We start from the raw sequence: 15,924 nt of genomic DNA, 5'->3' as shown, positions 1-15,924 counted from the left end.
AAAAAAAAAAAAAAAAAAAAAAAAAAAAAAAAAAAAAAAAGGCCGAGTGTGGTGGCACATGCCTGTAGTCCCAACTGTACAGGAGGCTGAGGTGGGAGGATGGCATGAGCTTGGGAGGCAGAGGTTGCAGTGCGCTGAGATCACACCACTACACTCCAGCCTGACAGAGCCAGACCTTGTCTCAAAAAAAAAAAAGAGAGACAGAGAGAGAGTAAAAAGACTTCAGACAACCTAATGATGCACCACCTTAAAGAATTAGAAAAGCGGCCGGGCGCGGTGGCTCAAGCCTGTAATCCCAGCACTTTGGGAGGCCGAGATGGGCGGATCACGAGGTCAGGAGATGGAGACCATCCTGGCTAACACGGTGAAACCCCGTCTCTACTAAAAATACAAAAACTAGCCGGGCGAGGTGGCGGGCGCCTGTAGTCCCAGCTACTCGGGAGGCTGAGGCAGGAGAATGGCGTAAACCCAGGAGGCGGAGCTTGCAGTGAGCTGAGATCCAGCCACTGCACTCCAGTCCGGCGACAGAGCGAGACTCCGCCTCAAAAAAAAAAAAATTAGAAAAGCAATAGCAAATCAAACCCAAAATTAAGAGAAGAAAATAAATAATAAAGATCAGAGCAAATCAGAGCAGAAATCAAATTGAAACAAAAAATACAAAAGATCACAAAACAAAAAGTCAGTTTTTGGAAAGATAAACAAAATAGACAAACTCTTTTGACAGACTAAGAAAAAAGAGAAGACTCAAATAAATCAGACAAAGAGACTACATTACAACTCATATCACTGAAATTCAAATTATCTTTGGAGACTTCTATGAGCAACTATTATATATGCCAAAAAATTGGAAAAGGCAGAGGACATTGATAGATTCCTAGACACATACAACCTACCAGGATTGAAACATGAAGAAATGGAAAGCATGAATACACCAATAACATACAGAGAGATAGGGGCAGTGCTGAAAAGTCTCCCATCAAAGAAAAGCTGAGTACCTGATGGCTTCACTGCTGAATTCTGCCAAACATCTAAAAAAGAACTAATACCAATTCTACTCAAACTACCCCAAAAAATTTAAAAGAAGGAAATACTCCTAAACTCATTCTACAAGTCCAGCATTCTCCTGATACAAAAACCAGACAAAACAAACAAAAAAGAAAACTACAGGCCAATATTTCTGATGAATGCAGAGACAAAAATCCTCAACAAAATACTAGCATCCCAAATTCAAGAACACATTAAAAAGATCATTCAATTTGATCAAGTGGGATGCATCCCAGGGATGCAAAGATGCTTCAGCATATGGAAATCAATAAACGTGATACAATGCATCAAAAGAATGCAGGATAAAAGCCATATAATTATTTCAATAGATGCTTTTAAAAATTCAATGAAATTCGGCCGGGGGCGGTAGCTCACACCTGTACTCCCAGCACTTTGGGAGGCCGAGGCGGGTGGATCACGAGGTCAGGAAATGGAGACCATCATGGCTAACACAGTGAAACCCCATCTCTACTAACAATACAAAAAAAAAAATTAGCCGGGCGTGGTGGCGGGTGCCTGCAGTCCCAGCTATTCGGGAGGCTGAGGCAGGAGAACAGCGTGAACCCGGGAGGCGGAGCTTGCAGTGAGCCAAGATGGAGCCACTGCACTCCAGCCTGGGCGACAGAGTGAGACTCCGTCTCAAAAAAATTAAAAAATTAAAAAAAAATTCAACAAAATTCAACATCCTCTCATGAGAAAAATCCTGAACAAACTGTCCATAGAAAGAACATACTTCAACACAATAAATGTCTTATAAAATAAACTCACAGCTAGTATTATACTAAATGGGAAAAAAACTGAAAGCCTTTTCTCTGATCCGGAACAAAGCAAGGATACTCATTTTCACCACTTATTCAACATAGTACTCAAAGTTTTAACCAGAGCAATTAGACCACCGAAAGAAACAAAAAGCATGCATATTGGAAAGAAAGTCAAACTGTCGTTGTTTGTAGATGATGTGACTTTATATTTAAACAAACCTAAAGATTCGTCCAAAACACTGTTAGAACTCATAAATGAATTCAGTAAAGTTCCAGGACACCGCCGGGTGCGGTGGCTCATGCCTGTAATTCCAACACTTTGGGAGGCTGAGGTGGATGGATCACTTGAGGTCAGGAGTTGAGACCAGCCTGGCCAACATGGCGAAACCCCGTCTCCACTAAAAAATTAAAAAATTAGCCTGGTGGGGTGGCACACGCCATTTGTGGTTATGAAGTCCCCCAGAACATCTGGCCAGGTTTGGTTGTGAAGTCCTCCCAGCACCTCTGGTCAGGTGGGGTTATGATGTCCCCACTCCCAGTACCTTCGGCCAGGTGGGGTTATGAAGTTATGAAGTCCTCCCCCCGACCAGCACCTCTGGCCAGATATGGGGTTATGAAGTCCCCGCAACCGCCCGAGGAGCAGACGGGGTAAAAGCGAGCCGGGACTGCTAGCCGGTCGGGACAGCTGCTTCGCTGATGCTGGTTGTGTAGCATGGATATGTGTAGCGTGATTGTGTTGTGTGGATGGGGGCACCGAGATCCGCAGGACCATCACTGCCGGGAGAGTTCAGCAGCTGAGCGGGTCAGGGTTCCTGGAAAGGCAGGTCCCAATGCATTTCCTGACCGGGCCCCTAACGGGCTGCTCTCAAAAGCACTATCACCGAGGCTGGCCAGAGACCCTTAAGTATCTAATTCACGATGACGCCAACTGAGTACAGTAGAAAATGTACAGTCGGGCGATCAGAATATGCACACTCCGCCCCTCACCACGGGACACCTCCAGGCAGTACCCACCACAGCAGGAGCTCGAACTGTCGCGATAATAACTGCCAGCTTGCTAGTTGCCCGGCACGGGAGCGCGAACTCTCGCGAGAAGACGCCAGCTCCGGGGGCAACTGCCGCGGGAGCCCTAACTCTCGCGCGATAGCGACCAAGTCGTTAGAAGCGCGTTGCAGGCGCGCGGAACATGGCGCGGCACGGCCCGCCGTTGAGCTGGCTGGACGCGCAGCAGGAGCGCGACGTGCGGGAGCTCGTCCGGGGTGTCGCCGGCCTCCAGGACGAGGCAGACCCCAACTTCCAGCTCGCCCTCAACTTCGCCTGGTCCAACTTCAGGTGTGGGGCGCGGCGCGCGAGCGGGTTCCGGGACACAGCCCGGAGCCCGCGCGTGGGTCCGGCGCAGCCCGGGGTCGGGGTGCGCTGGGGCGGGGCATGGGGCTGAGGCGGACGCGGCCTCAGAGAGCCCTCGCAGGCCCTGCCGCCGCCCGCTCCCCCCGGCCAGCGCCCTCGGCGCGGTGCTCTGCGCACCCCACGGTGTGTTACCTGAAACGCGTCCTGATACGCGGGGAAGCGTGGAAATGGGTTTCTTGCGACCGGGGCGCGCTCCTGCAACCCAGCGCTCTGGGAGGCCGCAGGCGGGACTCGAGGCCAGCCTGGGCAACGTAGCAACTCCATTTCTATAATTTTTTATTTTATTTTATTTTACTAATTAAAGAGATTGTATTCTCACTGACTCCTGCTCCCTGGTCAGCCCAGTGTAAGGTCTCTCTCACCCTGCTCTCCTTTTTACAAAACGCGTGTCATGACATTGATTTAACCTGTCATTACTGTCTCCTCTGCTTCCACTCCAGCTAGAATGCTGCATCTCTGTACAGCGCCTGACAACGTAGCAGGCTAAGTCAGCTAATGCAATTTTTAATGCAGTTTCTCTTGTAACTAATTTTTAAAGACTTACAGAATAATGAAATTACTAAAAGAATGTTAATGTTAATATTCTACCTGTTTAATTTCAGTAAAAATCTTGAATAATGAACAGTTTTTTAAAATCCGTAATTTTAGTTACTTTAATGATCATAGTCATAAAGTGTCTACTTGGCTTATAATAGGAATACGGGGCTTTCATATTCTTTTAAAGCATGCCAAGTTTCCGAAGTAATAAACTGAATTCTTAAATGTGACTTACAAAAATAAACAATGTGTGAAATAGGTTATACAATACAAAAACTTAAATGCTGAAATCCAAGTGATTTTTTTACTAATATTTCTAAATGACAGTAGGCAGATGGTCATCATTTTAGAGGTGGGAGAGACATTAGAGGTTACTATTTCCATTCACAGATTTCAGGAACTAAATTATAATAGGTAAAGTGGTGTACCATTCACCCGTTTACTGGACTAGATTCATGTGTTTTTCAGTACTGTAATTTTGTTTCTTTTAAGTACAGATTGCTGGCTTTGATACTAAAAAATGGGAAACATTTTTTGCATAGGCTATGTTATATACATATACATTAGTTGCATAGGCTATGCTATAATTTTATGATGCTTTAAACCATCAGAAAAATGAATAGTTCATGTTTACATTCTTGAAAATTTTGGCCATTTAGAATTCTAGGCCCTAGAAATTCAAAGATGAGTAAGATATAGCCTCTATCTTTAAAAAAAGACAGAGATAAAAGGGATTTTTAACCTTGGTATCTGGAGATATAATTCAGATATTTGTTAATTTGGATGAGGAAAAAATTATACTAATCTCTAACTGAAAAGTAGCATCTCCTTCCATTATAAATGAAGGCAGCAAACCATAGTAGTATTAGCCTACCTATGACTTTATCGCCAGTAGAAATCACATACTGTTTTCACATCAGAGTTGTAGATACTTGTAAATGTTGTTTACTGTTACTTTAATGGTAGTTATTGGCCCTACTGCTAAATCTTGTTATTTAATACTTTCATAAATAACATTTCTTGCCATATCATAAACTTCTTGAAATATTTGACAACTGTACCTCAGTATAATTGGATTCCTTTGTATTTCTTTTTTGGCATTTAAAAACATTATTCAGAGAAGGGATCCTTAGGCTTCACTGGGCCTCACTATAGCATAAAAAGATGGGGACCACCTGATGTAGAATGTGGTCAGCTGGATTTAGATACAGGGCCTTATGGGAAGACAGAGGAGCCAGAGCACAAGGTTGGGAGAGTCAGGAAGCACCTGTGTGCTGGAGAAAGGTTGCTTGCATGGTCTCGGACATGGTGATTATTTGCCTGTCTGATGGTGGAGGTAACTCAGGACAAGGTACACTCCATTCTGGAAATGTGTAGCTGAGTACAAAGCATATAGGGGATGTGGAGGGCCATGAGATGAGTTCACTTACCTGTGTGACAGAGTTGGCATAAGAATTGCATTTTGTCTTTATTAGATTTCATCGTTTCTTGGATGTGAACAGCCACAAAATAGAAAAAACAATCGAAGGGTAAGTCAGTGTATGTATGTACACATCCAGAAATACATGTATTTTCTTATAGATCTCTTTAAGATACCTTTATAATCATTGTGTTTTTTTATGTTTTAGAATTTATGAAAAATTTCTCATTCATTCTGATCTCAGCAAAGCTGCTAGCTGGAAGAGATTAACTGAGGAATTTCTAAACGCACCACTTCCCAGCATAAAGGAAATAAAGGTATGCCTTCAATTATGCGATCTCCGGTGGTATTTTACTGTTTCCTATCTGATTATTGTCAATTTGCTTCTGTTACTATTTAAACATTCTATTTTCGTATTATCTACTGGCTAATAGGATCTCCTGGAAATTTATTTAAATATTGCCATCAAACCAGATATACCTCAGTTCGTGATGAAAGAAAGAGCTTGCTCTTATTTAATCATTTTTGGACCTCAGTTCTACTATGGAAAGAGAGATCAGAGAGTGATACAAATAGTAGCATAGTTTGGATATCTTAAAACTGTCAAATGGTTTCTCAGCACTTGGCAGTGACTGTCTGGAGATGCTTACTAGATGCCTGGTATACTTTCATATTGTTTGGGGGATTCCCCAAGACCACCTTTTGGCATAATGCTTTGCTCCAAGGATTCACAGAACTCGAAAAAGCTGTTATCCTCACTGTTAATAGTTTATTACAGTGAAAGGATACAGATTAAAATCACCAGAGGGAAGAGGTGCTTAGTGCAAAGTCTAGGAGAAGCTAGGCACACATGTCCAATTGTTCCTTCCTAGTGGAGTCACCTGGGGATGCACTTAATTCTCTCAGTAACGGTATATCACAACATGTGCAAAATGTTGCCCCTCCTCTCTCCCCAGGGCCACTCAGCTGAGCCTTGGTGACCAGCATTTTTATTGGTGGTGGGTCACATAAGCAAGCAGAGCCCAGTGTGGCTGACCTTATCTGCTCAGTCTCTAGCCCCTTAGAGGTCAAACCAAAGATGGCAAGCATATGGAAACAGCTGTGGGTTCCCTGAACACAGAGGGACCACATTCCCTAGCTCTGCTGTGGCACATCTTGTGCCTACATAGTTCTTTCCCTTTCCCATGCCTGAGGAAACTCACCTTTTAATATTAAGCACTGTCTCCACACATCATACATATTTCACTTCTTTATAGTTCCTTTCTTGTCTCCCCCTTTAAAATACACATTTTACAGGCATAGGGCTCTGTGTCTGATTTGTTCCCAGACACCTAGAGCACAGTGGACAGTGCATGTTTGTTGAAGAAATCAGTAAATCTGTGAAGGGGTGGCCTGCCCCTCCACACCTGTGGGTGCTTCTCGTTAGGTGGGACCAGAGACTTGAGAAAAGGAAATAATACACAGAGACAAAGTATAGAGAAAGAAAAGCGGGACCCAGGGGACCAGTGCTGTGTTTTCAGAGGACCCACACTGGCACTGGCCTCTGAGTTCCCTTAGTATTTATTGAGAATTATCTTTATCATTAAAAGGATAAGGGAGTGGCTGGACAATAGGATTATTGTAGGGAGGAAATCGGCAGTAAGACATATGAACAAATCCTTGTAACATGAATAAGTTTAAAGGAAAATGCTGTGCCTTGAGATGTATATGCGACATCTCCATAAACCTTTTAGCAGTATTGCTCCAGCAAGTCCCACCTTATTCCTAAATGTGTTTTCTCCTTACTCAGTAAACAAGACACACAATGGGTATTACCCGGAGATGTTCCAATCTCAGGGAGGGGCAGGATTTTTAACCGTCAAGCTTCTTTCAGGTACTTGTTTAACAAAGACACATCCTGCACAGCCCAATATCCTTTTAACCTTAAATCACCTTCGCACATGTCTCTTGCAAGGACAAAGTTGGGGGTAGGGTCACAGATTAACAGCATCTCAAATACAGAACTAAATGGAGTCTCTTATGTCTACTTCCTTCTATATAGACACGATAACAAGCTGATCTCTTTCTTTTCCCCACAAATCTGTGCAGTCTTGTCTGCTTCACTATCCCCACTCTGTCCACAGCCCCCACCCACTTACACAAGGTGAATTGGTTATCCTTTTCTCTTGCTATGTGGCATCTTAGATGTGTTTGTTATAGCAGAGGTCCCCCAACCCCCACATGGTGAACAAGTACCAACATATGCCTGCTAGGAACCAGGCTGCACGGCAGGAGGTGACTGGGGTGAGTGAGCATGACCTCCTGAGTTCCACCTCCTGTCAGATCAGCGGTGGCATTAGATTCTCATAGGAGAGCAAACCCCATTGTAAACTGCACATGTGAGGATCTAGGTTGCATGTTCCTTATGACAATCTAATGCCTAATGATCTGAGGTGGAACAGTTTACTCCTGAAACCAACCCCCACCCAACAGTCCATGGAAAAATTGTCTTCCACAAAAGCGGTCCCTGGTGCCAAAAAGGTTGGGGATTGCTATATAGTGTAGCAATAACTTCACACTTTTTTTCTTTTTCTTTTTCCTTTTTTTTTTTTTAAGACCAAGTGTCACTCTGTTGCCTAGGCTTGGAGTGCAGTGGCGCAGTCTCGAGTCATTGCAACCCCTACTTCCCAGGTTCAAGTGATTCTCCTGCTTCAGCCTTCTGAGTAGCTGGGATTACAGGTGCCTGCCACCACGCCCAGCTAATTTTTTTTGTATTTTTAGTAGAGACAGGGTTTCACCATGTTGGCCAGGCTCGTCCCGAACTCTTGACCTCAAGCAGTCCACCTGCCTTGGGCTCCCAAAGTGCTGGGATTACAGGCATGAGCCACCACGCCCAGCTTCTTTATTATCCTTTTATAAAATGTCCATGGGATCAGTAGTGATGATCCCTCTTTAGTTTCTGATTTTAGTAATGTGTATATTCTCTTTTTATTGTGGTTAGTATGTTTAGAGATTCATTAATGTTATTAATCTCTTCAGCGAATCAGTTTTTGGTTTTGCTATTATTGTTTCCTGTTTTCAATTTCGTTAATTTTTTTTCTTTTCTTTTTTTTTTTTTTTGAGGCGGAATCTTGCTCTGTTGCCCAGGCTGGAGTGAAATGGTGCAATCTCGGCTCACTGCAGCCTCAGCCTCCCAGGTTCAAGGAATTCTTCTGCCTCAGCCTCCGGAGTAGCTGGGATTACAAGCATACACCACCTCGCCCAGCTAATTTTTGTATTTTTAGTAGAGACGAGGTTTCACCATGTTGGCCAGGGTGGTCTCAAACTCCTGACCTCAAGTGATCTGCCCACCTTTGTTCCAAAACTGCTGGGATTACAGGCGTAAGTCACCCCGGCCTTCTTTGTTGATATATTTTCAAGCTCATGCCAATCTACTGGATGAGCCTATCAGAAGCATTCTTCATTTCTGACACTTTGTTTTTCTTTTTTTTTTTTTTTTTTTTTTTTTTTGAGACGGAGTCTTGCTCTGACGCCCAGGCTGGAGTGCAGTGGCCGGATCTCAGCTCACTGCAAGCTCCGCCTCCCGGGTTTCCGCCATTCTCCTGCCTCAGCCTCCCGCGTAGCTGGGACTACAGGCGCCCGCCTTGTCGCCCGGCTAGTTTTTTTGTATTTTTTAGTAGAGATGGGGTTTCACCGTATTAGCCAGGATGGTCTCGATCTCCTGACCTCGTGATCCACCCGTCTCGGCCTCCCAAAGTGCTGGGATTACAGGCTTGAGCCACCGCGCCCGGCCGACACTTTGTTTTTCATTTGGAACACTTTGATTCTTTGAGTTTCCATCTCACTACTTAATATTACTCATTATTCCTGTTATCCACATTTTTCATTAGCACTCTTAGTATATTAATCATAGTTGTTTTCAATTCCCAGTCTGATAATTCCAACATCCCTGCCATATATGAGTCTGGTTTGGATGCTTGCTCTATCTCTTCTGACATACTGTCAAGTGGCCAGTGTTGTCTACCTGGATACCTGAGCCCAGGACTCCAGGGCTTTTACTGGGGGCTTATCTCTTAGGCATAGGACCTGTGTGACTGACCACAATTACTGAAGTTCCAGAGCCTTCAAAGGAAAGCAGGTGTTCACCTTTAGTCACACTGTTTGCACAAACTGTATAAACAGACTAGTACAACATGCTCCAAGATTTGAACATACAGAACACTTTTGCCAGTTCAGATATTTCAAGAGCTCAGTCACCACAAGCTGGCCAAGGCTGATTTGTGAAAATAAGCCCTTTTGGGGGATGCTGAAGGCTTTGGCAATTCGGGCTTCCTGAGTTAATGCTTTCCCACACTGCTTATGTCCCAATTTAAAAATCAACCATATAAATAAGGAGAGACTGCCAGTCAAATAGAAACTTGAATAAAGGAGAGTAATACCCAGTAAAGGAAAATCAGTAATTTTTAGCTTATGGAAAAGTGCCTACCATTTCATAAGATAAATGCAAATTAAAGCAACACTGAGATAACATTTTTCACTGATCTGATTAATAAAAGGTGGGGGAAGCAGGTAATTCGATATGTATGTATGTTTGTATTATGTGTATGGAAGATATTTTGACATTATTTCTCAAAATTCCAAATGCAAACACTCTTTGAGTTAGCATTTCACTTTTTAGGAATTTATTATACAAGTAAACTCTCATAATTATGAAACAACAGCCAGGTGTGGTGGCCAAGCTTGTAATCCCAGCACTTTGGGAGGCCGAGGCAGGCAGATCACAAGGTCAGGGGTTCGAGACCAGCCTGGCCAACATGGTGAAACCCCATCTCTACTAAAAATACAAAAGTTACCCGAGCGTGTTGGCGTGTACCTATAATCTCAGCTGCTCTGGAGGCTGAGGCAGGAGAATCAGTTGAACCCAGGGAGGCAGAGGCTGTGGTGAGCTGAGATTGCACTATTGCACTCCAGCCTGGGCAACAAAGTGAAACTCCATCTCGGGGTGGGGGGAGGAAATGAAACAACATAAGTTTGTGATAGCAAAAGATTGCGAAAAAATGTAAATTTCATTAATAGGGGACTTGTTAAATAAAATATGGTACCTCTGAGTTAAACTATCAGCCATGTTTAAGCTTCATGATACATATTGCCACAGGAGAATAACTTTTAACCATAATGTTATATTCTAAAGACATTTCTGTCATTTTAGAAATAAAAGCTCTCATCCACTCATGTCTTATACTTGTTAGAAATACAGAACTCAGACTTCAGATGGCTTTGAGGTTCCTTGTGTGTATGCATTTGAGCTATGAAGGACTTTGAAGGTTAGGAATTACATAGGTATAACTCATGTTTTCTCAAACCAGAAAAAAAATTGGGGACCTAACTGTCATAGTGTTATCTTTACTCAATCTAGTGTCGAAAGCATTTCCCAACCTCAGAGATTCATATTGTTCATTTTTTTGTTTTAAAGACAGATGCACATTATTCCATACTGTCACTTCTTCTGTGTCTGTCAGACTCTCCTTCAAACAGCAGTTATGTGGAGACACCGAGAGATAAAGAAGTGGGTATGTTACTAGATGCCTTAACATATGAGAAGTAAAAGAGAAATTGTTTCATTACTTGCTTACTAAACATTGAGTTTTATTGAAACTTACAAAAATCTGTGAAACTAAAGTGTTGCTGTTGTTTTGGATGCTATCACAATTGTAAAATTTTATTTGAAATGCAGTCAGCCCTCTATATTCTCAGGTTCCACACCCACAGATTCAACCAGATACTGATCAAAAATATTCAAAAAAAGTAAATAAATAATACAACAATCTAATACAATTTTTAAAACTATTTACATGGTATTAGGTATTATAAGTAATCTAGAGATTATTTAAAGTATACAGCAGGATGTATTTAGGTTATATGCACACACTACACCATTTTCTGTCATCAGCCTTGAGCACTGTGGAGGGTGGTGTAGCTCCTGGAACCAATTCCCCTCAGATACTGAGGGATGACTGTATTTGTTCAACTTTACAAACTACCTTCAGTTGTAGAAAGAGAACACTCACCTTTGAGAATGAGTTAATTAAAATGTAAAATGTTTTAGAATATAAATATATTAAATGTTTCAATATTTTTAAATTTTTATTTCCTGAGTATTTTGAGTCTTGTTAGTCTTTTTTCCTTAGTTTTGAGGTTTTTTTCAAATGTAGATATAAGAAAGCTGATGAAGTTCTTTTGTTACATTTTAGAAAAGAAAGATGATTTTGACTGGGGAAAATACTTGATGGAAGGTGAAGAAATGGACATCGGTCCTTACGTGGACACACCAGTAAGTGGCAGTAGTTTTGCTATTGAAAATTTAAATGCACGCCAGGTGATAGAGATGATTTTAATGGGTCTTTCCACCCTAGGTCAACTTAGCTAAAACAGGAACCCTCTTCAGTAAGCTAGAGTCGTTTATTATGGAAGCCTGGTTAGGATTTTGCACCAAATCATTAGTATTAAAAAGTTAAAAGAGGCTGGGCATGGTGGCTCACATCTGTAATCTCAGCACTTTGAGGGGCAGGAGGATTGCTTGAGCCTAGGAATTTGAGACCAGCCTGGGCAACATAGCAAGATCTGCGTCTATTTGTAAAAAATAAATTTGAAAAAAAGTTGTTTGGGCTCGATGTCTTACACCTGTAATCCCAGCGCTGTGGGAAGCCAGGGTAGGTGGATCACTTGAGGCCAGGAGTTCGGGAGCAGCCTGGACATAGTGAAACCCCTTCTACTAAAAATACAAAAAATTAGCTGGAGATGGTGGTACATGCCTGTAATCCCAGCTACTCAGGGGGCTCAGGCACAAGAATCTCTTGAACACAGGAGGTGGAAGTTGCAATGAACTGAGATCGTGCCATTGCCCTCCAGCCTGGATAACAAAGCAAGAGACTCTGTCTCAAAAAAAAAAAAAAAAGAAGAAGAAGAAGTTAAAAGGGGTGAGTACAAGTATCCCTTAAGGACCTGTGATCTTGGGACTTTTTGCCACAAAAAATAATTCCATTCCTTATTATTTCAACATTATAGAAAAAAGAAAGTAATAATCGTATTTCCAGTCCTATAATAGGCACTTCCAAGAGATTTAGGAAAAAAAAATTTGTTTTTCTGTTCCATGTTGCTTCAAAGTTTTTGCTTTTTTTCAAAGTCTTCTTAGTCTTTTAGTGTAAATAGTTTAAATGTTATACTGTATAAAGCTAAAGTGTGTTTCTTTTTTAAATCAGAATTGGTCTGAAGAAAGTGAAGAGGAAAATGATCAACTGCCCTTAAGCAGAGAGGACTCTGGAATTCAGGTAGACAGGACACCGTTAGAAGAACAAGATCAAAACAGAAAACTGGATCCTTGTATCAGTTGGAAAGGTACTTTGTGTTATGAGGTGCTGACATTTTCTAATAGACAAATTCCCCAGAAGGAAAGGCAGGGTTCGAGATCAGTTCCATGTGATCAAGGTGTTGGCTAAGCTCTACCATCCTTACAAAACCAACTTTTAAAATCATTAGTAATCTTCTTTATGATGCTTAAGTGTTAGTACTATAGAATTAATGTTGAACTAATAATACATGTAGAGTGTAATTTTGTAATTTTTTTCCTATACTTTTGAGAACTTTCTTAGCCCTAAATGTTTCCTTTTTTTTTTTTTTTTTCAATTGGAGAAGGACTGATTTTGCTAAGATTGTGCCACTGCACTCCAGCTCTGGCAACTGAGCGAGACCAGGTCTCAAAAAAAAATTAAAATAAAAAAATAAGGGAGGATATGCATAGGTTATATGCAAATACTATGCCATTTTATATCGGGGACTTGAGCACCTGCAGATTTTGGTGTCTGCAGCATTCCTGCAACCAATCCCTAGTGGATACTGAGGAACAGCTGCATTTATTCTGGACTTTCTAATCTGTGCTCTTGGTGTCAGTGACCCAGAAACAGACAGACTGTTTTTTATTTATGTGGCTTTGTAGGATTATGTCTTAATACATAGATGGCAGGTTTCCTTTCAGCTATGTGGGAGGCTAAGGCAGGAGAATCGCTTGGCTCCTTTTCTTTCTTTCTTTCTTTCTTTCTTTCTTTCTTTCTTTCTTTCTTTCTTTCTTTTTTTTTTTGAAGACAAGTGTCTCACTCTGTTGCCCAGGCTAGAGTGCAGTGGTACAATCTTAGCTCACTGTAACCTCTGCCTGCTGGCCTCAAGCGATCCTCCCACCTCAGCCTCCTGAGTAGCTGGAACTACAGGTGAGGGCCACCACACTCAGCTAATTTTTGTATATTTTTGTTGAGACAGGATTTTACCATGTTGCCCAGGCTAGTCTCAAACTCCTAGACTCAAGCAATTCACCCGCCTCTGCCTCCCAAAGTGCTGGGATTACAGGTGTGAGCCACTGTGCTGAGCCCACTTTGCTCTTCCCCCCACCCCTTTTTTTTTTTGAGACAGAGTCTCACTCTGTCGCCCAGGCTACAGTACGGTGGCATGATCTCACTTCACTGCAAACTGCACCTCCCTGGTTCTAGTAGCTGGAATTACAGTCATGCACGACCGCACTCAGCTAATTTTTGTATTTTTAGTAGAGACAGGGTTTCACCATGTTGGCTAGGCTGGGCTCAAACTCCTGACCTCAACTGATCCACCCACCTCTGCCTCCCAAAGTATGGGGATTACAGGTGTGAACCACTGCTCTTTTTCAAAATGGCTTAGCTATTTGTGAACTTTTATTCTTCTATAGACATTTTAGAAGCAGGATGGTAAACTTAAAAAAAAAAAAAAAAAAAAAGGCCAGGCGCAGCGGCTTATGCCTGTAATCCCAACACTTAGGGAGGCCAAGCCAGGTGGATCACTTGAGGTCAGGAGTTCAAGACCAGCCTGACCAACATGGTGAAACCCCACGTCTACTAAAAATACAAAATTAGCTGGGCATGGTGTCGCACGCCTGTAATCCCAGCTACTCGGGAGGCTGAAGCAGGAGAATCACTTGAACCCGGCAGGTGGAGGTTGCGGTGAGCCAATTTCACACCATTGCACCCCAGCCCAGGCGACAAGAACAAAACTTTATCTCAAAATAATAAAAAATTTAAAAAAATCCAGCTGGAGTTTTTAATTGGGATTGCAGAGAATTTATAGATCTAATTTGGGGAGGCTTGATTGCCTTAACATAATAGCAGCTACATTTATCGTAAGTTTTTATCTTTTACTAGAGTTTGGAATTTTTTTTTTAAAGATCTCGAGTGTTCATTTGTTAATTTCTACATATGTTATAGTTTTTATTTTTGTGAATGATGCCTCTTTATTCCTGATGTAAAAGAAATAATACTGGTTTCTGTAAGTTGTCCTTACATGCAGCGTTTTTGCTGAATTCTCATATTATTATAATAGTTGATTCCATTCGATTTCTTATATAGATCGTTAGTATCATCTGTCAATATTGATGGTTTTATCTCTTCGTGCTAGTTCTTATGCCTGTATCTTCTCTGTGACATGATGATCAAATCTCTTTTCTGGCCCAGCAGCCCAGCCGCTACTAGTCCGTAGCGGAAGCAACAGCTCATAGGAGTGGGCTTCCTGGACAACTCGGTCTCATCGTAATGGGGGTTATACCTGAAACTCCTCCGTTAAGTGTGATGGTTGTTTGGTATCAGTTCAGGGTATGTGGCCTTTATCAAATTAAGACAATTTCGACCGCGCACGGTGGCTCACGCCTGTAATCCCAGCACTTTGGGAGTCTGAGGTGGGTGAATCACCTGAGGTCGGGAGTTGGAGACTCCCCATCGCTACAAAAAAAAAAAGATACAAAATTAGCCGGGCGTGGTGGCACATGCCTGTAATCCCAGCTACTCGGGAGGCTGAGGCAGGAGAATCACTTGGACCCGGGAGGCAGAGGTTGCAGTGAGCTGAGATTGTGCCATTGCACTCCAGCCTGGGCAACAAGAGCGAAACTCTGTCTGGGGAAAAAAAAAAAAAAATTAAGACAATTTCCTTCTATCCCTTTTTTTTTTCTAGAAGTCTTTTTTTTTTTTTTGAGATGGAGTCTCGCTGTGTCGCCCAGGCTGGAGTGCAGCGGGGCAATCTCAGCTCACTGCAAGCTCCGCCTCCTGGGTTCACGCCATTCTCCTGCCTCAGCCTCCTGAGTAGCTGGGACTACAGGTGCCGCCACCACACCCGGCTAATTTTTTTTGTATTTTTAGTAGAGACAGGGTTTCACTGTGTTCGCCAGGATGGTCTCGATCTCCTGACCTTGTGATCCGCCTGCCTCGGCCTCCCAAAGTGCTAGGATTACAGGCGTGAGCCACCGCGCCCGGCCTAGAAGTCTTTAATCATAAACGTTGAATTTTTATTAAATGCTATTTATCTGTGAGATAATCTCATAACTTTTCTCTTTTATCCTAATAATACATTGATAGATTTTCCGACATTGAATTATCCTTGAATTCTTCACCTAAACTTGCTTGACCGTGTTATTTTTTAGTATGTTATTAGATTGGGTTCAATTTCGGACTCGCTTTTTTTTTTTTTTTTTTTTAAGATGGGGTCCTGCTCTGTCACCCAGGTTGGAGTGCAGTAGCATGATCACAGCTCACTCCAGCCTCAACCTCCTGGGCTCAAGGTATCCTCCCACCTCAGCCTCCTAAGAAGCTGGGACTTCCGGTGCATGCCACCACACCCAGCTAACTTGTTTACTTTTTCCTAGAGATGCAGTCTCACTATGTTTGAGACCAGTCCAGCCTGGGATTGCAGGTGTGAGCCACCGAGCCCAGC

General features: G+C 42.5%; 1 protein-coding gene across 8 annotated transcripts in view; it reads left to right on the top strand.

Moving 5' to 3' along the window:
• The first annotated feature begins 2,864 nt into the window (after nucleotides 1–2,864).
• The window catches only part of TUBGCP5 (tubulin gamma complex associated protein 5), a 43,386-nt gene continuing 30,326 nt past the window's right edge, over nucleotides 2,865–15,924 (top strand). For all 8 annotated transcript variants that reach the window (XM_023197910.1, XM_023197912.1, XM_023197907.1 and 5 more), the window contains exons 1-6: nucleotides 2,865–3,137; nucleotides 5,225–5,278; nucleotides 5,378–5,486; nucleotides 10,622–10,718; nucleotides 11,400–11,479; nucleotides 12,408–12,543. In XM_023197910.1, coding sequence (XP_023053678.1) covers nucleotides 2,992–3,137; nucleotides 5,225–5,278; nucleotides 5,378–5,486; nucleotides 10,622–10,718; nucleotides 11,400–11,479; nucleotides 12,408–12,543 — 622 coding nt within the window. In that variant the 5' untranslated portion in view covers nucleotides 2,865–2,991. The remainder of the gene's footprint in view (nucleotides 3,138–5,224; nucleotides 5,279–5,377; nucleotides 5,487–10,621; nucleotides 10,719–11,399; nucleotides 11,480–12,407; nucleotides 12,544–15,924) is intronic.

The sequence above is a fragment of the Piliocolobus tephrosceles genome, chromosome 6 (genome assembly GCF_002776525.5).
Source record: "Piliocolobus tephrosceles isolate RC106 chromosome 6, ASM277652v3, whole genome shotgun sequence".
Classification (NCBI taxonomy): Eukaryota; Metazoa; Chordata; class Mammalia; order Primates; family Cercopithecidae; genus Piliocolobus; species Piliocolobus tephrosceles.
Note: the sequence above shows the minus strand (reverse complement) of the source record. Positions and strands in the feature narration are given on the sequence as shown.